Source organism: Bufo gargarizans, chromosome 5, assembly GCF_014858855.1.
Source record: "Bufo gargarizans isolate SCDJY-AF-19 chromosome 5, ASM1485885v1, whole genome shotgun sequence".
Classification (NCBI taxonomy): Eukaryota; Metazoa; Chordata; class Amphibia; order Anura; family Bufonidae; genus Bufo; species Bufo gargarizans.
The window spans coordinates 134,031,922-134,047,121 of NC_058084.1; the positions used below are offsets into that span (position 1 = coordinate 134,031,922).

Sequence of the window (15,200 nt, forward strand, 5' to 3'; positions counted from 1 at the left end):
ACTATCAACAGAAAAATAACTAAAATATGGCTTTCAGAGAATGGAGCCACAAAAACAAATTTTTCTCAAAGATGTTTTATTATGTTAAACTGAAACAAAAAAGAAACATATTTGATTTAGTCGTGTCCGTAACAACCTGCTCTATAAAAATAGCACATAATCTAACCTGTCAGATGAACAATTTAAAGAACAAAAAATAAATACTGTGCCAGAACAGCCATTTTTTTGTTACCTTGATTCACAAAAAGCATAATAAAGAAAGATAAAAAAAATCATAGGTACCCCAAAGGAGTGAAAATAAAACTGTCACCTTATCCTGTAGTTTTCACTTTTTGGGAGATTATACTGTGGGGGGCATCAGGGGGCTTCAAATGAGACATGGTGTCCAAAAACCAGTCCAGCAAAATCTGTCTTCCAGAAACCATATGGCGCTCCTTTCCGTCTGCACCCTGCCGTCTGCCCTTACAGCAGTTTACCAAGACATGTAGGGTGTTTCTGTAAACTTCAGAATCAGGGTAATAGATATTGAGTTTTGTTTAGCCGTTAACCCTTGATGTGTTACAGAAAAAATGGATTAAAATGGAAACTCTGCCAAAAAAGTGAAATTTTGAAATGTAATCTGCATTTTCCTTTAATTCTTGTGGAACACCTAAAGGGTTAACAGTTAAGTTAGTAGCATCAGTTTTAACTTGAGCGTGTAGTTTCTAAAAGAGAGACATTTATGGGTAGTTCTTATGTAAGCCACACAAAGTGACTTCATTACTGAACTGGTCCTTAAAAAATGTTTTTTGGAAATTTTCTTTAAAAATGCTTCTAAAATTCTAAGCCTTCAAACGTCCTAAAAAATTAAATTACATTTTCAAAATGATGCCAACATAAAGTAGACATATGGGAAATGATCAGTAATATTTTTTTTTAAATTTTCTGGTAAATATAAGATTTTTATAAACATTGGTAAAATCCCATCTGATCCCATCCACCTCATATTTGGATGCAGCGGTGGCCGTAACCCCTGGAAACAAGCAGTGTATAATGCGATGGAAAAATGAAGCAAGCCAGCAAAGGAGGCAATATGGACAATCACAATACACAATTATAAGTGCCTTGTATACACTTTGTCTACATGATAAATGCAATTTGCTAAATTGTGACAACCCCTTTAAGTCCTTTTCAGGCTTGGTCATAGGTAATTTTCTGACGCATTCCCTTTAAAAGGGGTTATGCACGCACATACACACTCGGCCGAACTTTGACTTCATGGCCCGAGATGCCACGCAGGACTCCCTCTCTGTAAATATATGTTTTAACATCGGGAGATGGATATCACCATTTATCATGATATATTGGGAGCCAGTCTCAGCCACAGCCAGTGATAGCCTGCGACAATGTTAAACCGGATATTCACAGTGCGGGGGTCCAGCGGAGCATCTCAGACCTGGAGGAGGAGGAGGAGGAGGAGGAGCAAGGATCCATCACCAGGAATCTGGTAAAAAGGTTCCCATTACAGGTTCAGCCGTGTCCCGCAGATTTTTGCACAACCCCTTTAAGGCAAAGGCGTAAATACAGAAAGACACAAGACATAGCTAAGCAGAGCATTTACATCATAATATAAAAGAAAAGAAAATAAATTGGCAGTCATCTGCATCTATGATGAATGCAGCCTGATTACACAATTGTACATAATTTGCATCACAGCATTTTATTTCAAAGCCAAGAAAACGAAGTCTAGTGCAACAATTGTGAAGTTTTCATCATCAAATGCAGGGGTATTATGTACATACCGGCTCGCTCTATGAATGAACATAAATGAGATGTACTGTACATTCCTCAGTGACCAACACAATCACCAAAGAAAAAGGTCTGGAAGGTTAGACAATGAGAAGTTTGATGAAGGTATCAAGTAGAGGAAGTTTAAAAGTTACAAAAATTAATTAATTAATTTCTCTTAGTAATGTTGATTTGCTGAGATCTGGAGAATTTAGAAGCCTAGTCAACACTTTGAATGCTTTGTCATGTTCCTCAAACCATTGCTGAACAATAGGCACATTGTTCTTCTGAAAGAGGCCACTGCCATTAGAGAACACAGTTGCCATGAAGGAGTATACATGGGGATCGGGGATCGGGGGATTGAGAGGGTAAGGGGCAAAATGTTTTGTTTTACATGAAAAAATGTTTAATAAAAATAATTTTATTATAAAAAGGTACATATATGCATCAGACTGTCCACATGATGATGATGTAAAAGAAAACATGATTCATCAGACTCAGCCATCTTCTTTCATTGTTTAATGGTCCAGTTTGCTCAGATAACCTCTCTAGGTGCTTTTGGCTATGGACATGAGTCAGCATGGTATTAATGGGTCTGAAACTATGCAGCCCATACTCAAGCTGTGAAGCATATATAGCAATCTGCATTACAATACACTAACTCAGGCATGGCCAACCTGTGGCTTTCCAGCTGTTGCAAAACTACAGGGTGGGCCATTTATATGGATACACCTTAATAAAATGGGAATGGTTGGTGATATTAACTTCCTGTTTGTGGCACATTAGTATATGTGAGGGGGGAAACTTTTCAAGATGGGTGGCGACCATGGCGGCCATTTTGAAGTCGGCCATTTTGAATCCAACTTTTGTTTTTTCAATAGGAAGAGGGTCACGTGACACATCAAACTTATTGGGAATTTCACAAGAACAACAATGGTGTGCTTGGTTTTAACGTAACTTTATTCTTTCATGAGTTATTTACAAGTTTCTGACCACTTATAAAATGTGTTCAATGTGCTGCCCATCGTGTTGGATTGTCAATGCAACAATTCCCACCATGCCCTGCTGTAGGCTGATAGCTGATGGCAGTCCGGGCATGCTGGGAGTTGTAGTTTTGCAACATCTGGAGAGCCTCAGGTTGGCCATCCCTGCACTAGTTCTTCCGTGAGATGAGACAAGATGGGCCAAGACTTTGCTCCCTCTGCACAGTAATCAGCCTTGGGCGTCCATGACCTTGTTCTCTGAGAGATGGCCTTACCTGCAGAGGTGAGTATTGTTAATCTAGAAATTGACGCGTCTACAGATACCTGCAAACCTTGAGGGATTCACGTTAAGTATTTGTCTATAGCAGGGATCAGCAACCTTCAGCACTCCAGCTGTTATGAAACTATTTTGGCCCATACCTCGTGAGCCAACTGCTCCAACCATCTCAGACTTTAAAGGGTGCCTTCTCCAGAATGCATGTTTCAGCGCCTTCCACAGATGTCCACTACATTTAGATTCCATGACCTGCGAATGAGACCATGCTTTCGGACACAGGACAGCACATTTCACTCCAGAATGCCTTGATAGTCTTGAGATTTCATTGTACCTTGTACGGATTCAGGACACCCTGTGCCCGATACAGTAATGCAGCCCCAAAACATAACAGAACCTTCTCCATGTTTCACAGTAGGTACAATGGGGGAGATTTATCAAACTGATGTAAAGTAGAACTGGCTTAGTTGCCCATATCAGCCAATCAGATTCCACCTTTCATTTTACAAAGGAGCTGGCAAAAATGAAAGATCGAATCTGATTGGTTGCTATGGGCAACTAAGCCAGCTCTACTTCACACTAGTTTGATAAATGACCCAACAGTTATTCTCTTTGTGTGCCTTATTTTTGTCTGAACATAGAGCTGACACGAATTGCCAAAAAGCTCTAGTTTTCTCTTATCTGTCCAAAAGACATTCTCCCAGAATGTTTGTGGCTTGTGAATATGCATTTTGGCAAATCCCAATGTCATTTTTTTTATGATTTGCATTCAATCATGGTTTCCTCCTTGGTCATCTTCAATTAAGTCCACTTTGGCTAAGAGAGAGATGAATGGTGCGATCTGACACTGATGTACCTTGTAACAGATCCCCCTGTTTTAAAGAGTTTTTTTAGCCAGGGTCTTGGATACCTACTCTTAACAATGGACGCAGACATCTATGTGTATCAAGGACATATGTGTACACACACTTCCAGATATTCAGTCTGCTCTAACCACAAGACTGACCTACTTAATTACAATAACCAAGATAACACTCTTGGCCATTGTCTTGGTAAAGCCACAGTGTCTACTTGTAAGCTATGTGACCAAACCCTTGTTTTGTGAGTGTGCTAGATTTTACTGTATATTGATTGGTTGCTGTAGTTTCTGTTCCTGCATAAAAGGCCGAGCTGTGGCCATCAAAAAAGTTAGTTATTCTTCAATCTAGAGTCTTGTCTCTTATTGGGGTAACAACTATACAGCTATCACACTAGCTCTTGTAAGAGCTTCTTCACTTGGATCACAACTGAATGCTGAGAAGACTCCTCAATGATCGGGAAAAGGACACCCTCCAACGGTGGAAACCCCTCTACGCTCTGGGGTAACCACTACATTAGTGGCAGCAGTGGGATAGTCCTATCTTCCCGAAGGAGGTACTACAAGATGGAGAATCAGTATGAGAAACTGAAACGGCTAACATTGAAGGATTTGCTGGAGAGCCGTTGGCATTCGGCTAGTAACAGACCACGACGGGAACTGATAGCTGAATTGGTCGAATTGAACCAAAACACCACGGCTAACTCCAACCCACCAAACTGAGAAGAGGACGAGATCCAGAGAATCGTACAAAGGAGGCTGACACTCTATGGGCCAAATTTACCTGTGGAACTGGTAACCCAGCTCCTCAATGCAGCGATAGAGGCGGCAAGGGAGGAAAGAGCCCATCACCTACAGGTACTGACCGCATAAAACGGTACTACCGATTGTGACTCCCAGCAAGCGGAAAAAGGTATCATTTGCAGCATTTAAAGCATACCAAGAGATAGATGGATATTTTGCCGACTTTGAAAGGCAATGTGTGCTACATCAGGTGCCACCTGAGGAATGGGTTACAATTTTGTCGGGCAAACTGTCGGGAAAGGCCAATGAAGCTTTTCGTGCCATCCCAACCGAGGATGTTACAAATTATGCCACAGTACAGGAAGCGCTACTTTTCCGGTATGCTGTAACCCCTGGAACATACCGGCGACAGTCTAGGGAGTCCAAACGGAAAAGATGATATTCCTACTCCGAGTAGGCCTGTACGCTACACAGGGCCGTATCCCATTGGGTACAGGGATGCCAAGCCACCACAGGAGAAGGAGTTTTGCAGCTGTTCCTGCTCGAAGATTTCATAGGAGCATTACAACCGGGCCTGAAGGAATGGGTTCAGGATCGACGGCCTCTCACCCTATAGGACGGAGCGCACCTGGCAGATGAGTATACGGATTCCTGACAGCCAGAACCAACCGCTGTATGTCCTCGTTCCGAGACAACCGTTACAAAACCACCTCCTAGGGCAGAGTTCCTTGCTCCGGTCCCTCCAGCCCCGGCCCGCTACTACGGACCCCCCAGGTTCTAGAAGAACCAGTCCAGAGTACGATGCCATGGATGCAAACAGCTGGGACACATCAGGAGCAACTGCCCCCTGGAACACCCCTGCTCCAACTGGGGACGACCCTCCAACTGGCCCCAACCTACACCAGCTGCCCACTGTTTGGAAGCTGAAGCCGAGGCGGAGGAATACTTAGGGGTCCTATACAAGGCTGACCCCATTCAAGCCGCCGCTCAGGACAACAGACAACAGCACCACCAAGAGGTACTGGTCAATGGGCAACCAGCTAACGGCCTGCGAGACTCTGGGGCCACCCCGACTCTCATACAGCGACACTTGGTCTGCAACAATGATCGCACAGGGAAGACTGTTGCTGTCCGATTTGCCGGAGGAGCTATTTATCGTCTCCCAACTGCCTGGGTTCATCTAAACTGGGGAGCTGGACCTGGTACTGTACAAGTGGGAATAATGGACAACCTCCCAGCCGAAGTATTGCTGGGCTACGACCGTGGGCCCCTCACCTCAGCCTATGCTCCTATCACAGCCGCTCATTCAGTCACCACCCGTGCTTAAACTCGCACCGCAGAGAACAACCCACCGGTCGGGGAGACCCAGGTAAGACATACTGACTCCTTGACAGACATTAGCCTATGATGACCCTAGCCTGGGATACCCCAGAAGAATTTGGTAGGGAGACTAGGGCTGACCCCTCTCTCCAGAAGTATTGCCTTAGGGCGGAACCATGTCAGCCAGGTTCAGAAGGGGAAAAATATGTATGGGAAAAAGACAAGCTATACCGGGTGCCTGACATCCGTCACCCTGGGGCTGCTCCTTCGCAGATCTGCCAGTTGGTAGTTCAAAGGAAGTACCGACGGGAGCTTCTCCGAATAGGGCATGACATTTCCTTAGCAGGATATTTGGGAATGACTCGCTCCTCTCACAGAGTAACCCAGCACTTCTTTTGGCCGGGTGTCTCCACAGATGTGCGACATTATTGCCAGACCTGCGATGTTTGCCAGCGGGTTGGGAAAGGGGGAAGGGGGGTGGAATCATCCCAAGGCAAAGCTGTTATCCATGCCCATCACAGAAAATTTACCAGCAGAATGTAGCGCTGGAGGCAGGCCTGAGGCCTATAGGCCCTGGCCTACCTGCACATGCATCAGCACCCCACAATCTCATTTGCCTGGTGCTGATGGGATACACAGGGAGCCCACTCTGATCAGCTGAAAGCTCTATTGTAACAATGTGCTGCAATTCACAGCTTTCAAGTGAGCAGAGCGGGCTCAGACATGATCCCGCTCCAATCAGCTAAATCATGGAACAGGTCTGTGATGGCTAACCTCCAGCACTCCAGCTGTGGTAAAACTACAACAAGATGTACACTTGCTTGGCTGTCCCAGCATGCTCTACTCATTTTTATGGAGTTCTGAGGAGTCGTAATTTCATCACAGCTGGAGTGCCAGATGTTAGCCATCACTGGCATAGAGCATCGGTAAGTGCTGTGACAGGATTTAGCTAAGATCAGGAGGCACAGGTACCGATCCGTACACTGTACTCGCTGCAACCCTATTCTACAGTACAATGAAATCCATACACATGTACACCACGGACATGTCAGCGGTGTACAAATGCAGCGATTTTACAGCACTTAGGCCCCTTTCACACGAGCGAGAATTCTGCGCGGGTGCAATGTGTCATGTCAACGCATTGCACCCGCACTGAATCAGGAGCCATTCATTTCAATGGGGTTGTGTACACGAGCGATGTTTTTCATGCATCACTTGTGCGTCGCGTGAAATTCGCAGCATGTTCCATATTCTGCGTTTTTCATGCAACACAGGCCCCAAAGAAGTGAATGGGGCTGCGTGAAAATCGCATAGCATCCGCAAGCAAGATGGTTGCTAAGGAGATGATGTGGAGGTCCATTCACTTTATTATTTTCCATTATAACATGGTTATAATGGAAAATAATAGCATTCTTTAATACAGAATGCTAAATAAAATGTCCTTTGAGGGTTAAAAAGTAATACAAAAATTACTCATCTCATCCACTTGATCGCGTTATCGTCTTTTCTTCTTCTTGCAGGACCTGCGCTGCCGTCATCACACTCACCACGTGTTGAGCAGAGTGACGTCAGCGCAGGTCCTGCTGAATGAAGATAAAAAGGAATTTCTATCTTCATTTAGCAGGAACTGCGCTGACGTCACCGTGCTCACCACGTGGTGAGCGCAATGACGTCAGCGCAGGCCCTTTTGCATGTCCTACAAGAAGAAGAAAGAAGACGATAACTGTTGCGCAATCAAGTGGATGAGGTGAGTAACTATTATTTTTTAACCCTCAAGGGACATTTTAGTTAGCATTCTGCATTAAAGAATGCTATTATTTTCCATTATAAACCATGTTACAATGGAAAATATCAAAATCTACAGAACATCGAACTTCAGTGAAGAAGTCCGGGTTCGGGTCTGGGTACCACATTTAGTTTTTTATCCCGCGCGTGCAAAACGCATTAAAAAGCTTTGCACTCGCATGGAAAAAACTGAACAACACAATCGCAGACAAAACTGACTGAAATTGCATGCGCACTTGCACGGGTTTCCCGCAACGCATCCGGACAAAATCTGTGACGCCCGTTTGAAAGGGGCCTTAGAAGGGAAGTTCATGTGTTTATTTCTCTATTAAAAAAACCTCTGCCTTATTGTCGCTTCCCCCTGCCCAGTCTTTCTCTCTGCCCGCCCATCTTCTTACTTCTTCTCTCGCCAAGATCCCGCACCTGTGCGCTGAGTCCGTCGGCCGGCGCATGCGCACTGCAATGTCCATTCCTGGTACGGCATCACAGTAATTAATGTGCATGCGCCAGCTAACTCGCCGATAGCCGGCGCACGGACTCAGGGCGCAGGATCTCGGCGAGAGAAGAAGTAAGAAGATGGGCAGGCAGAGGGAAAGGGTGGGCGGGCAGAGGGAAAGACTGGGCGGGGGGAAGCGACGATAAGGCAGAGCTGCCTGGGCACCTAAGAGGTTGACGCCGCCCCTGGGCACTTGTGAGCCCTCATTTGCATATCCTACTAAGATGATTTTTGCACGTTTTATAAGTCCACGATTGCTTATAAAGGTAACGTTTTTATCAACTGTAATGCTGCTAGAAAGCTATGGGAAGGGTTAAAAAGGTGAAACTGTGATGACAGACTCCCTTTAATGGATGTTTATGATGGTTCTATGTTTAAAGGGGTTCACCGGGCTTTTAATATTGATGACCTATCCTCAGAACCCCGGTTGATTAGCTGTATATAGGGAAGGCGCGTGCAGTTCCCTTCTCTCTTCCTGCTCCCGTCATACAACTGCTCGGCCAGGGTGCAAGGGGTCAGACGCCAACCCATCCTGAGGATAGGTCATCAATATAAAAAAAACAGGAGAACCCCGTTAAACTAATGAAGTTGCCCTAAATATTCAGCATTACATAACAACTAGACACAACGTACTTGACTCTGAACTCATTGCTGTGTAAGCTCTCAAAGAAGGAAGTTGCCAGCTACATGACATGCCTTGGGTTCTGATCAGGAATTACTACTGCATACTTCATTAGTCCCACTCATGACCTCCACCCACCAGTAACGGAGGAGGTTCTGACTGAGGACAAAAAACTCTCACACAACACAATACAAAAGCACAATTATATCAATATAGATGTGGCTAACCATGTACCACTTAACAGCTAGAGCCCAGACAAGAGCTACAATGGAGCAATGTAAAAATAACATTTTATCTTCCAAGAAAGATAATGTTAATGACAGGCTTTGCTTCAGTACACTGGGATCCTTTGAGCATTCTTGCACACAAAAAAAAAAAAAAAAACAGAAGTGAAAAGCTATACACAGAATTACTAGAGATTTTTAAACACAATATGTAGTTCATTCAGTATGATAGTATCCCCTAAAATGGTATTCCCATCACAGAGATGGCTTGTAGAGAACACATCCTTGCAAGGCATTCATTAAAAAGAGAGATCTGACGCTCATCTGCATGCATAGCCACCCAGCTGTGCTGGAAACTGCAGCTAGCCCCATTCACCTAAATTAAGTTATGGGCACAGTTGTGCAGAGAAAGTCTCTGAGGAGGCACAGTGCTAACTGGTGGAAGCCCCAGAGGTTGGACCCCCAGCAATCAAAGTGATGAAATATCCTAGCAATATACCATGATGGAAATACAGTAACCCAACAAAGAAAACCATGTGAGTTTGGATTCATGAACCGCATTTTTGATGAGGTTTCAGCCTCAATTTTGAAAAATTTCACTTGTAAAATAAATTACAGTAACATTGCCGATAAGTGGCAGATGAGGTTTTACACTGACAAATGTAAAGTTATGCACATGGGAAGGAATAATGCAAGTCACCCGTACATACTAAGTGGTAAAACACTCGGTAACACTGACATGGAAAAGGATCTAGGAATTTTAATAAACAGCAAACTAAGCTGCAAAAAACAGTGTCAGGCAGCTGCTGCCAAGGCCATTAAGATAATGGGTTACATCAAAAAGGGGCATAGATGCCCGTGTTAAGAACATAGTCCTACCACTTTACAAATCGCTAGTCAGACCACACATGGAGTACTGTGTACAGTTCTGGGCTCCAGTGAACAAAGCAGACATAGCAGAGCTGGAGAGGGTCCAGAGAAGGGCAACTAAAGTAATAACTGGAATGGGGCAACTACAGTACCCTGAAAGATTATGAACATTAGGGCTATTCACTTTAGAAAAAAGACGACTGAGAGGAGATCTAATTAATATGTATAAATATATCAGGGGACAGTACAGAGATCTATCCCATCATCTATTTATCCCCAGGACTGTGACGAGGGGACATCCTCTGCGTCTGGAGGAAAGAACTACCCAAAATGATTAATAAAGGTAATTATATTGTTCAATTTTCAAAATAAAGCCCGTGTATGAAATAGGTACTGGTTTTCTTGAATCCAAACACCATGTAGATTACTATACGGATATTCGGTATACACCATGTCCTTCAAAACGCTGTGCCAGCAATTTTAAGCAATATGTTTAATATGGGAAACTGCATATCTGACAAGCTCATTCTGCTACAAAGTATCCAATATAGGCAAATACAGTCAAGACAGCCCATGTTGATGACAAGTCATGACACTGAGTTAGAACACTGCATAAAAGAAAGTAAAGTGTCAAATCCCCCTCCACAACACCTATACGCGGGGACTTCATTTGCGAAAACCATTACCAGAATACATCACCAGTCATTTTCTTGCTTCTGTCATGCCCCAATATGCATATTCACAGGTTTGTGCAGCGGCGAGAAAACAGATCATCTTCCTGTAAATCACACATCTTGGGAAAATCTTAACTCTTGCTTGCTGAATTCCTCCACTTACATTGATTTTGCCCCCTTTTTGCACAACTTTCTTATCAGAATGAATAATTACCGGCTAAATGCGTAACCCTGCAAGGTCAGAAGTGTACATTTAGCACGTGACAGCATATAGTGGGTGTCCTCATCAGGGTTAATCCATGGAGATCATCCCTAAACCCCTTTCCTCCGGTACACACAGGACTAGAGGCATCGTTGCATACACTAGCTGGGGAGATATCTCGTAAAGGATCCTTTCTAGATACTATTTTCCAAGGCAGCCGGCAAACTACCTCAAAAGATGAAGTGTGTCTCCATTACAATACATTTGAGAATTAGAATTTACGCCAAACACTGTTATTATACATTAGAGAGGACCCCTGCCAGTTATCAGAAGAGGTAACATGCAGCCATACAGCACCTGGATACTATACAGCATGTAGTAAGCTACTATTCCATCTATAGGGGCAGGTAAAGCACAAGGTAATGCATGCACTTTACCTCTCAGATGGGATGCTTCACTTTTCTCCTCCTGTATAGTCTCCCCAGCAGAATCCTATGAACGGTTATGCGTTGGGCAGCAATTTCCCTCCCTAATCCTCATCTCAGCAAAATGATCCCTTGCACAGAGCACAAGCAGCTGCATGAGGAGGCTAGCACACTGTTCTCTCCTGCCAGCCAATCTTTACATGTAAGCAAATCTGCTACTGGCCACACGGCACAACTTCCATTGGCTCCTTCTGTAATTGGCCATTGTGCTTATACCCTCAGTAAACTCCCCGGATAACAAGGCTGTTTATTCTGGTGTATGGAGTATGCTACACTTCCCTATGTGGAAAACCAAGCCAAATATTTAACCATCACAGCACAATGCGAGAAGCGTAAAAACACTTAATCAGACACCGATTGGTCCTCTTTGCAAATATTTTAATATTTTAGTTTTTGGGGGGTGCTTTCGCATCACCCCTAAGGGACCACCCTCTGTATTCAAATATTTTAAACCAGACACAGTTTATACAGGAAAACTACTGCACAAGGATGGCAAATAAGTGCTGTGAACAGTGCCAGAATTAGGGCTAGTCTACATGACCGATTAAAATATGCGTGAAAACTAAACATGTGGTTTTTAATACGGTTTGACGCTTTTTCTTTTTTTTAACCAAAGGGTGCCCACTTATATTTCAAAGCTGAATTTTCTGCCTGAGGTTTTTGAAACAGATCTGCGCCCAAAAAAAGTGCAGAAGATGCATCAAAAAACGCATGCACTTACACGGAGCAGTTTCTTTTCAGCTTCCTATTCATTTTAATGAGAGATTCAGCACAGATTCTGCTGCAAGATAGGGAACGCTGCTTATTTTTTTCCACATGTAAAAAATAAAAACATGTAAAAAAAAAAAATAAAAAAAAATACAGGTGCTGCTTCCCATAGAAAGGAATGGAAAGCTTTTTAGAGACAGCATTTTTTGGAGCGGATTTTGAGGTAGAAACGCTCCAAAGTCGGCACCAAAAAACTTTGTATAACAAATAATATACTAAGGAATTGTTTTACTACAAATTCCTAATATAATGAATATATAAGGGGGCCTTCGTACATGGCAGAAAAATCCGGGAAAAAATATGCAGGTGCAGACTTTTACAAGGATGTGGATTTTGTTGCGGATTTCTGTGCAGATTACATCATAATGGAAACAAGCGGTGTATAATGTGATGGAAAAATGCAGCCAGCAAAGGAGGCAATATGGATAATAACAATACATTAGTAAGTTGCTTGTATTAACTTTGTCTACATGATAAATGATTTGTTGAAGTGAGATAACCCCTTTAAGTTCCCAATACACTCTTAAACTAGCATAAATAGACAGAAACAGCTTTTTGGGTTTCATGCCATGATTGTTCACCCTAGCGATGTGTTATTGCATTACCATATGTACTAGCTGCCATTTACCACATCATACGAAGCCCTGTCTACACATGGCAATGAGTGATCGCATTACCATGTGTGCTAGCAATGATTGAATAGCGCCAGAGCAGCACCTTCCATAGAAAAGCAGTGAAATGGTTATCACCTCAACTACAAAGTTGAATATTGGGCACATGAAATTATGGAGACACCTCTCATTGTATAATACGTGTAACACTACACAAACAGATGTGTCAAGTAACGTCAGGATTATTATTACAGACCTGTTCATGTCGGGTGAAGAGAAGTAGACAGTCTGCTAAAGCTCTGCAGGTTTCTTGGGATGCATCAGATATGTTTTTTATTTGTTGCAGAGTAACTGGGTCGATATCTGAAAAATAGAAATAATGAACACAGACAAGAGGGGAAGGTCAGAGAAAGGGAAAGAAGAGAGATGCTGTTTGCATCCGTTGTTCTTTTCCGTGGCCCTGCAAAAAATATAGAGCATGTCCTATTCTTGTCTGCAATTGCGGACAAGAATAGGCATTGAGAGTGATTGCCATGTGTGGTCTGCAAAACACATACGGCCGTTTGAAGGACCCCTTATAGAGACAGCCAAGAGAGACAAACAAAAAAAGGACAGAAGCACAGAGAGACAGAGAGCGAGGCAGAGGCACATGAAGACCGTAGACCAGTAAAAAAAAAAAGACATTTATATTATTTGAATTATCCTCATGATACCACTTGGAACCGAACCAGAGTTCAGGAAATGTTTTTTTTACAGTATAAATCAATTTCTGAAGTTATTATGCGAAGTCTTGAGACTTTGCAAAGTAATAACTTCGGCTCTTCTGAGCCAATACATTCTAATACTGTCCGAATCGATTTTGAATGTTTCATCCAAAGTCGATTCACTCATCCCTAATGATAATGACAACTGACAGACCTCTTGTAAAGTCATGAGTGGATTTGCTAGTCCTAATATTTTATCAGCCATTTTTGTATTATTTATTTATTTAGCTTAATTTTGCATTTTATTACTCAGCTTGCCATTGCCCTGCATGTCTTAGGTTCTTATCACACTCTCTAATGTTCAGCTACGACAAGCTCCAATTTACCATAAACTCGATCGCTGCCTATTGCACTGGTCAATGCACAGTATATGGGGGCGGAACAATTGCTCCCACTTTTTTGGGAGCTGCTACGCAGACGTGCCTGCACACGCTCCTACAGTCCCACCCACCAGAGAGGCCGGCATTTTTTCCTAGTGTGCAAGCACGGCCACCGATGCTGGATTGCAGGGTGGTCGTAACCCCTGGAAATGAGCAGTGTATAATGTGCTGGAAAAAGGAATCCAGCCAGCAAAGGAGGCAATATGGATAACAACAATACATTAGTAAGTGCCTTGTATTAACTTTCTCTACATAATAAGTGCCATTTACTGAACAGAAACAGTCTAAAATACTGGGGCCAACAGAATATTGTTATTAATTTAAAGATAACATTTAGGATTCTATTCACTTCCATTATATTATTGTAGTGCTTGTAAAAATCAACATTCTTCTTAAATATCAAATTTTCATGTAATTTATCACCTCTTTTACAAGCTCCACTTGTTAAAGAGGAATTAATAAACTATCAAAGCCATGTTTTACAGATTATTGTTAATTTCACAATGCATATTTTACCATACTACGCTTCTGTTAAAACAGATCCAAGAAGCCAAGTACTTTTGTAAGTTAATCAAATAAAAGGTTTATCCTCAGAGGATTAGGGTAGATTTCTCTGCTTAAAGATTGAGGTCATCAATTCACAACCTAGTAAAGCTACTTTTCAGCCAAGCTGTACAGGGTTTCCATAGACGCCGTCTTCAACATGGTCTGCCAGGCTGCACAGAAGTTACAATACTACAGTATGTATACAAAGGGCAAAGACAACACATAAAGGTATCCATAAATGGCCCATTTCAACACAATAATACTCAATGTCAGCGGTATTTTAACAAATTCTGTACTTGAGTCAAAGACTAATATACAACAAAAAGTCTGCATTGGATCTTTTTAGTTTCTTGGTAACGACAGTCATAAATGTACATGTTAGAAAAATTATAGTCAACATAACCTAACACTCCCATTTTTTTTAAAACCTGGCGTGAGCGGGGAAAAAGTTGCAGATGGCGGGCAAAACTAACCGCTGAGCTGCATTCTGCACCAGAATTATGCCTAATATAGGCTTATTTCTGGATATTGTACCTAATTCCTTAAAACAAACTTTCTCCAAATATTCTTGTTTATACAAGTTTGTATCAGGGGCGTAGCTATAGGCTCATGGGCCCTGGTGCAAGAGTTCAATTTGGGCCCCCCCTACCCTCAATAGCGTTTCCGGTCTGTTCCTCTCAGCCACCATCTCGCCATACCAGGACAATTGCGCGCCTGCGCTGCTGCTCTGAGTAGTGGCGCATGTGCTTAGAGTCAGAGGCTCTGCTGGAACAGAGACTGTGTATTCACCGCAACCCAGAAGTAGCAGCACATGTACTCTGCTCTTCTA

At 42.9% G+C, this 15,200-nt stretch overlaps 1 protein-coding gene across 4 annotated transcripts in view; it reads right to left on the reverse strand.

Annotated features, from left to right (window-relative positions):
• Positions 1 to 15,200, reverse strand: part of OSBPL1A (oxysterol binding protein like 1A) — a 170,670-nt gene that overhangs the window by 69,448 nt on the left and 86,022 nt on the right. For all 4 annotated transcript variants that reach the window (XM_044293459.1, XM_044293456.1, XM_044293460.1 and 1 more), the window contains exon 15: positions 12,938 to 13,044. In XM_044293459.1, coding sequence (XP_044149394.1) covers positions 12,938 to 13,044 — 107 coding nt within the window. The remainder of the gene's footprint in view (positions 1 to 12,937; positions 13,045 to 15,200) is intronic.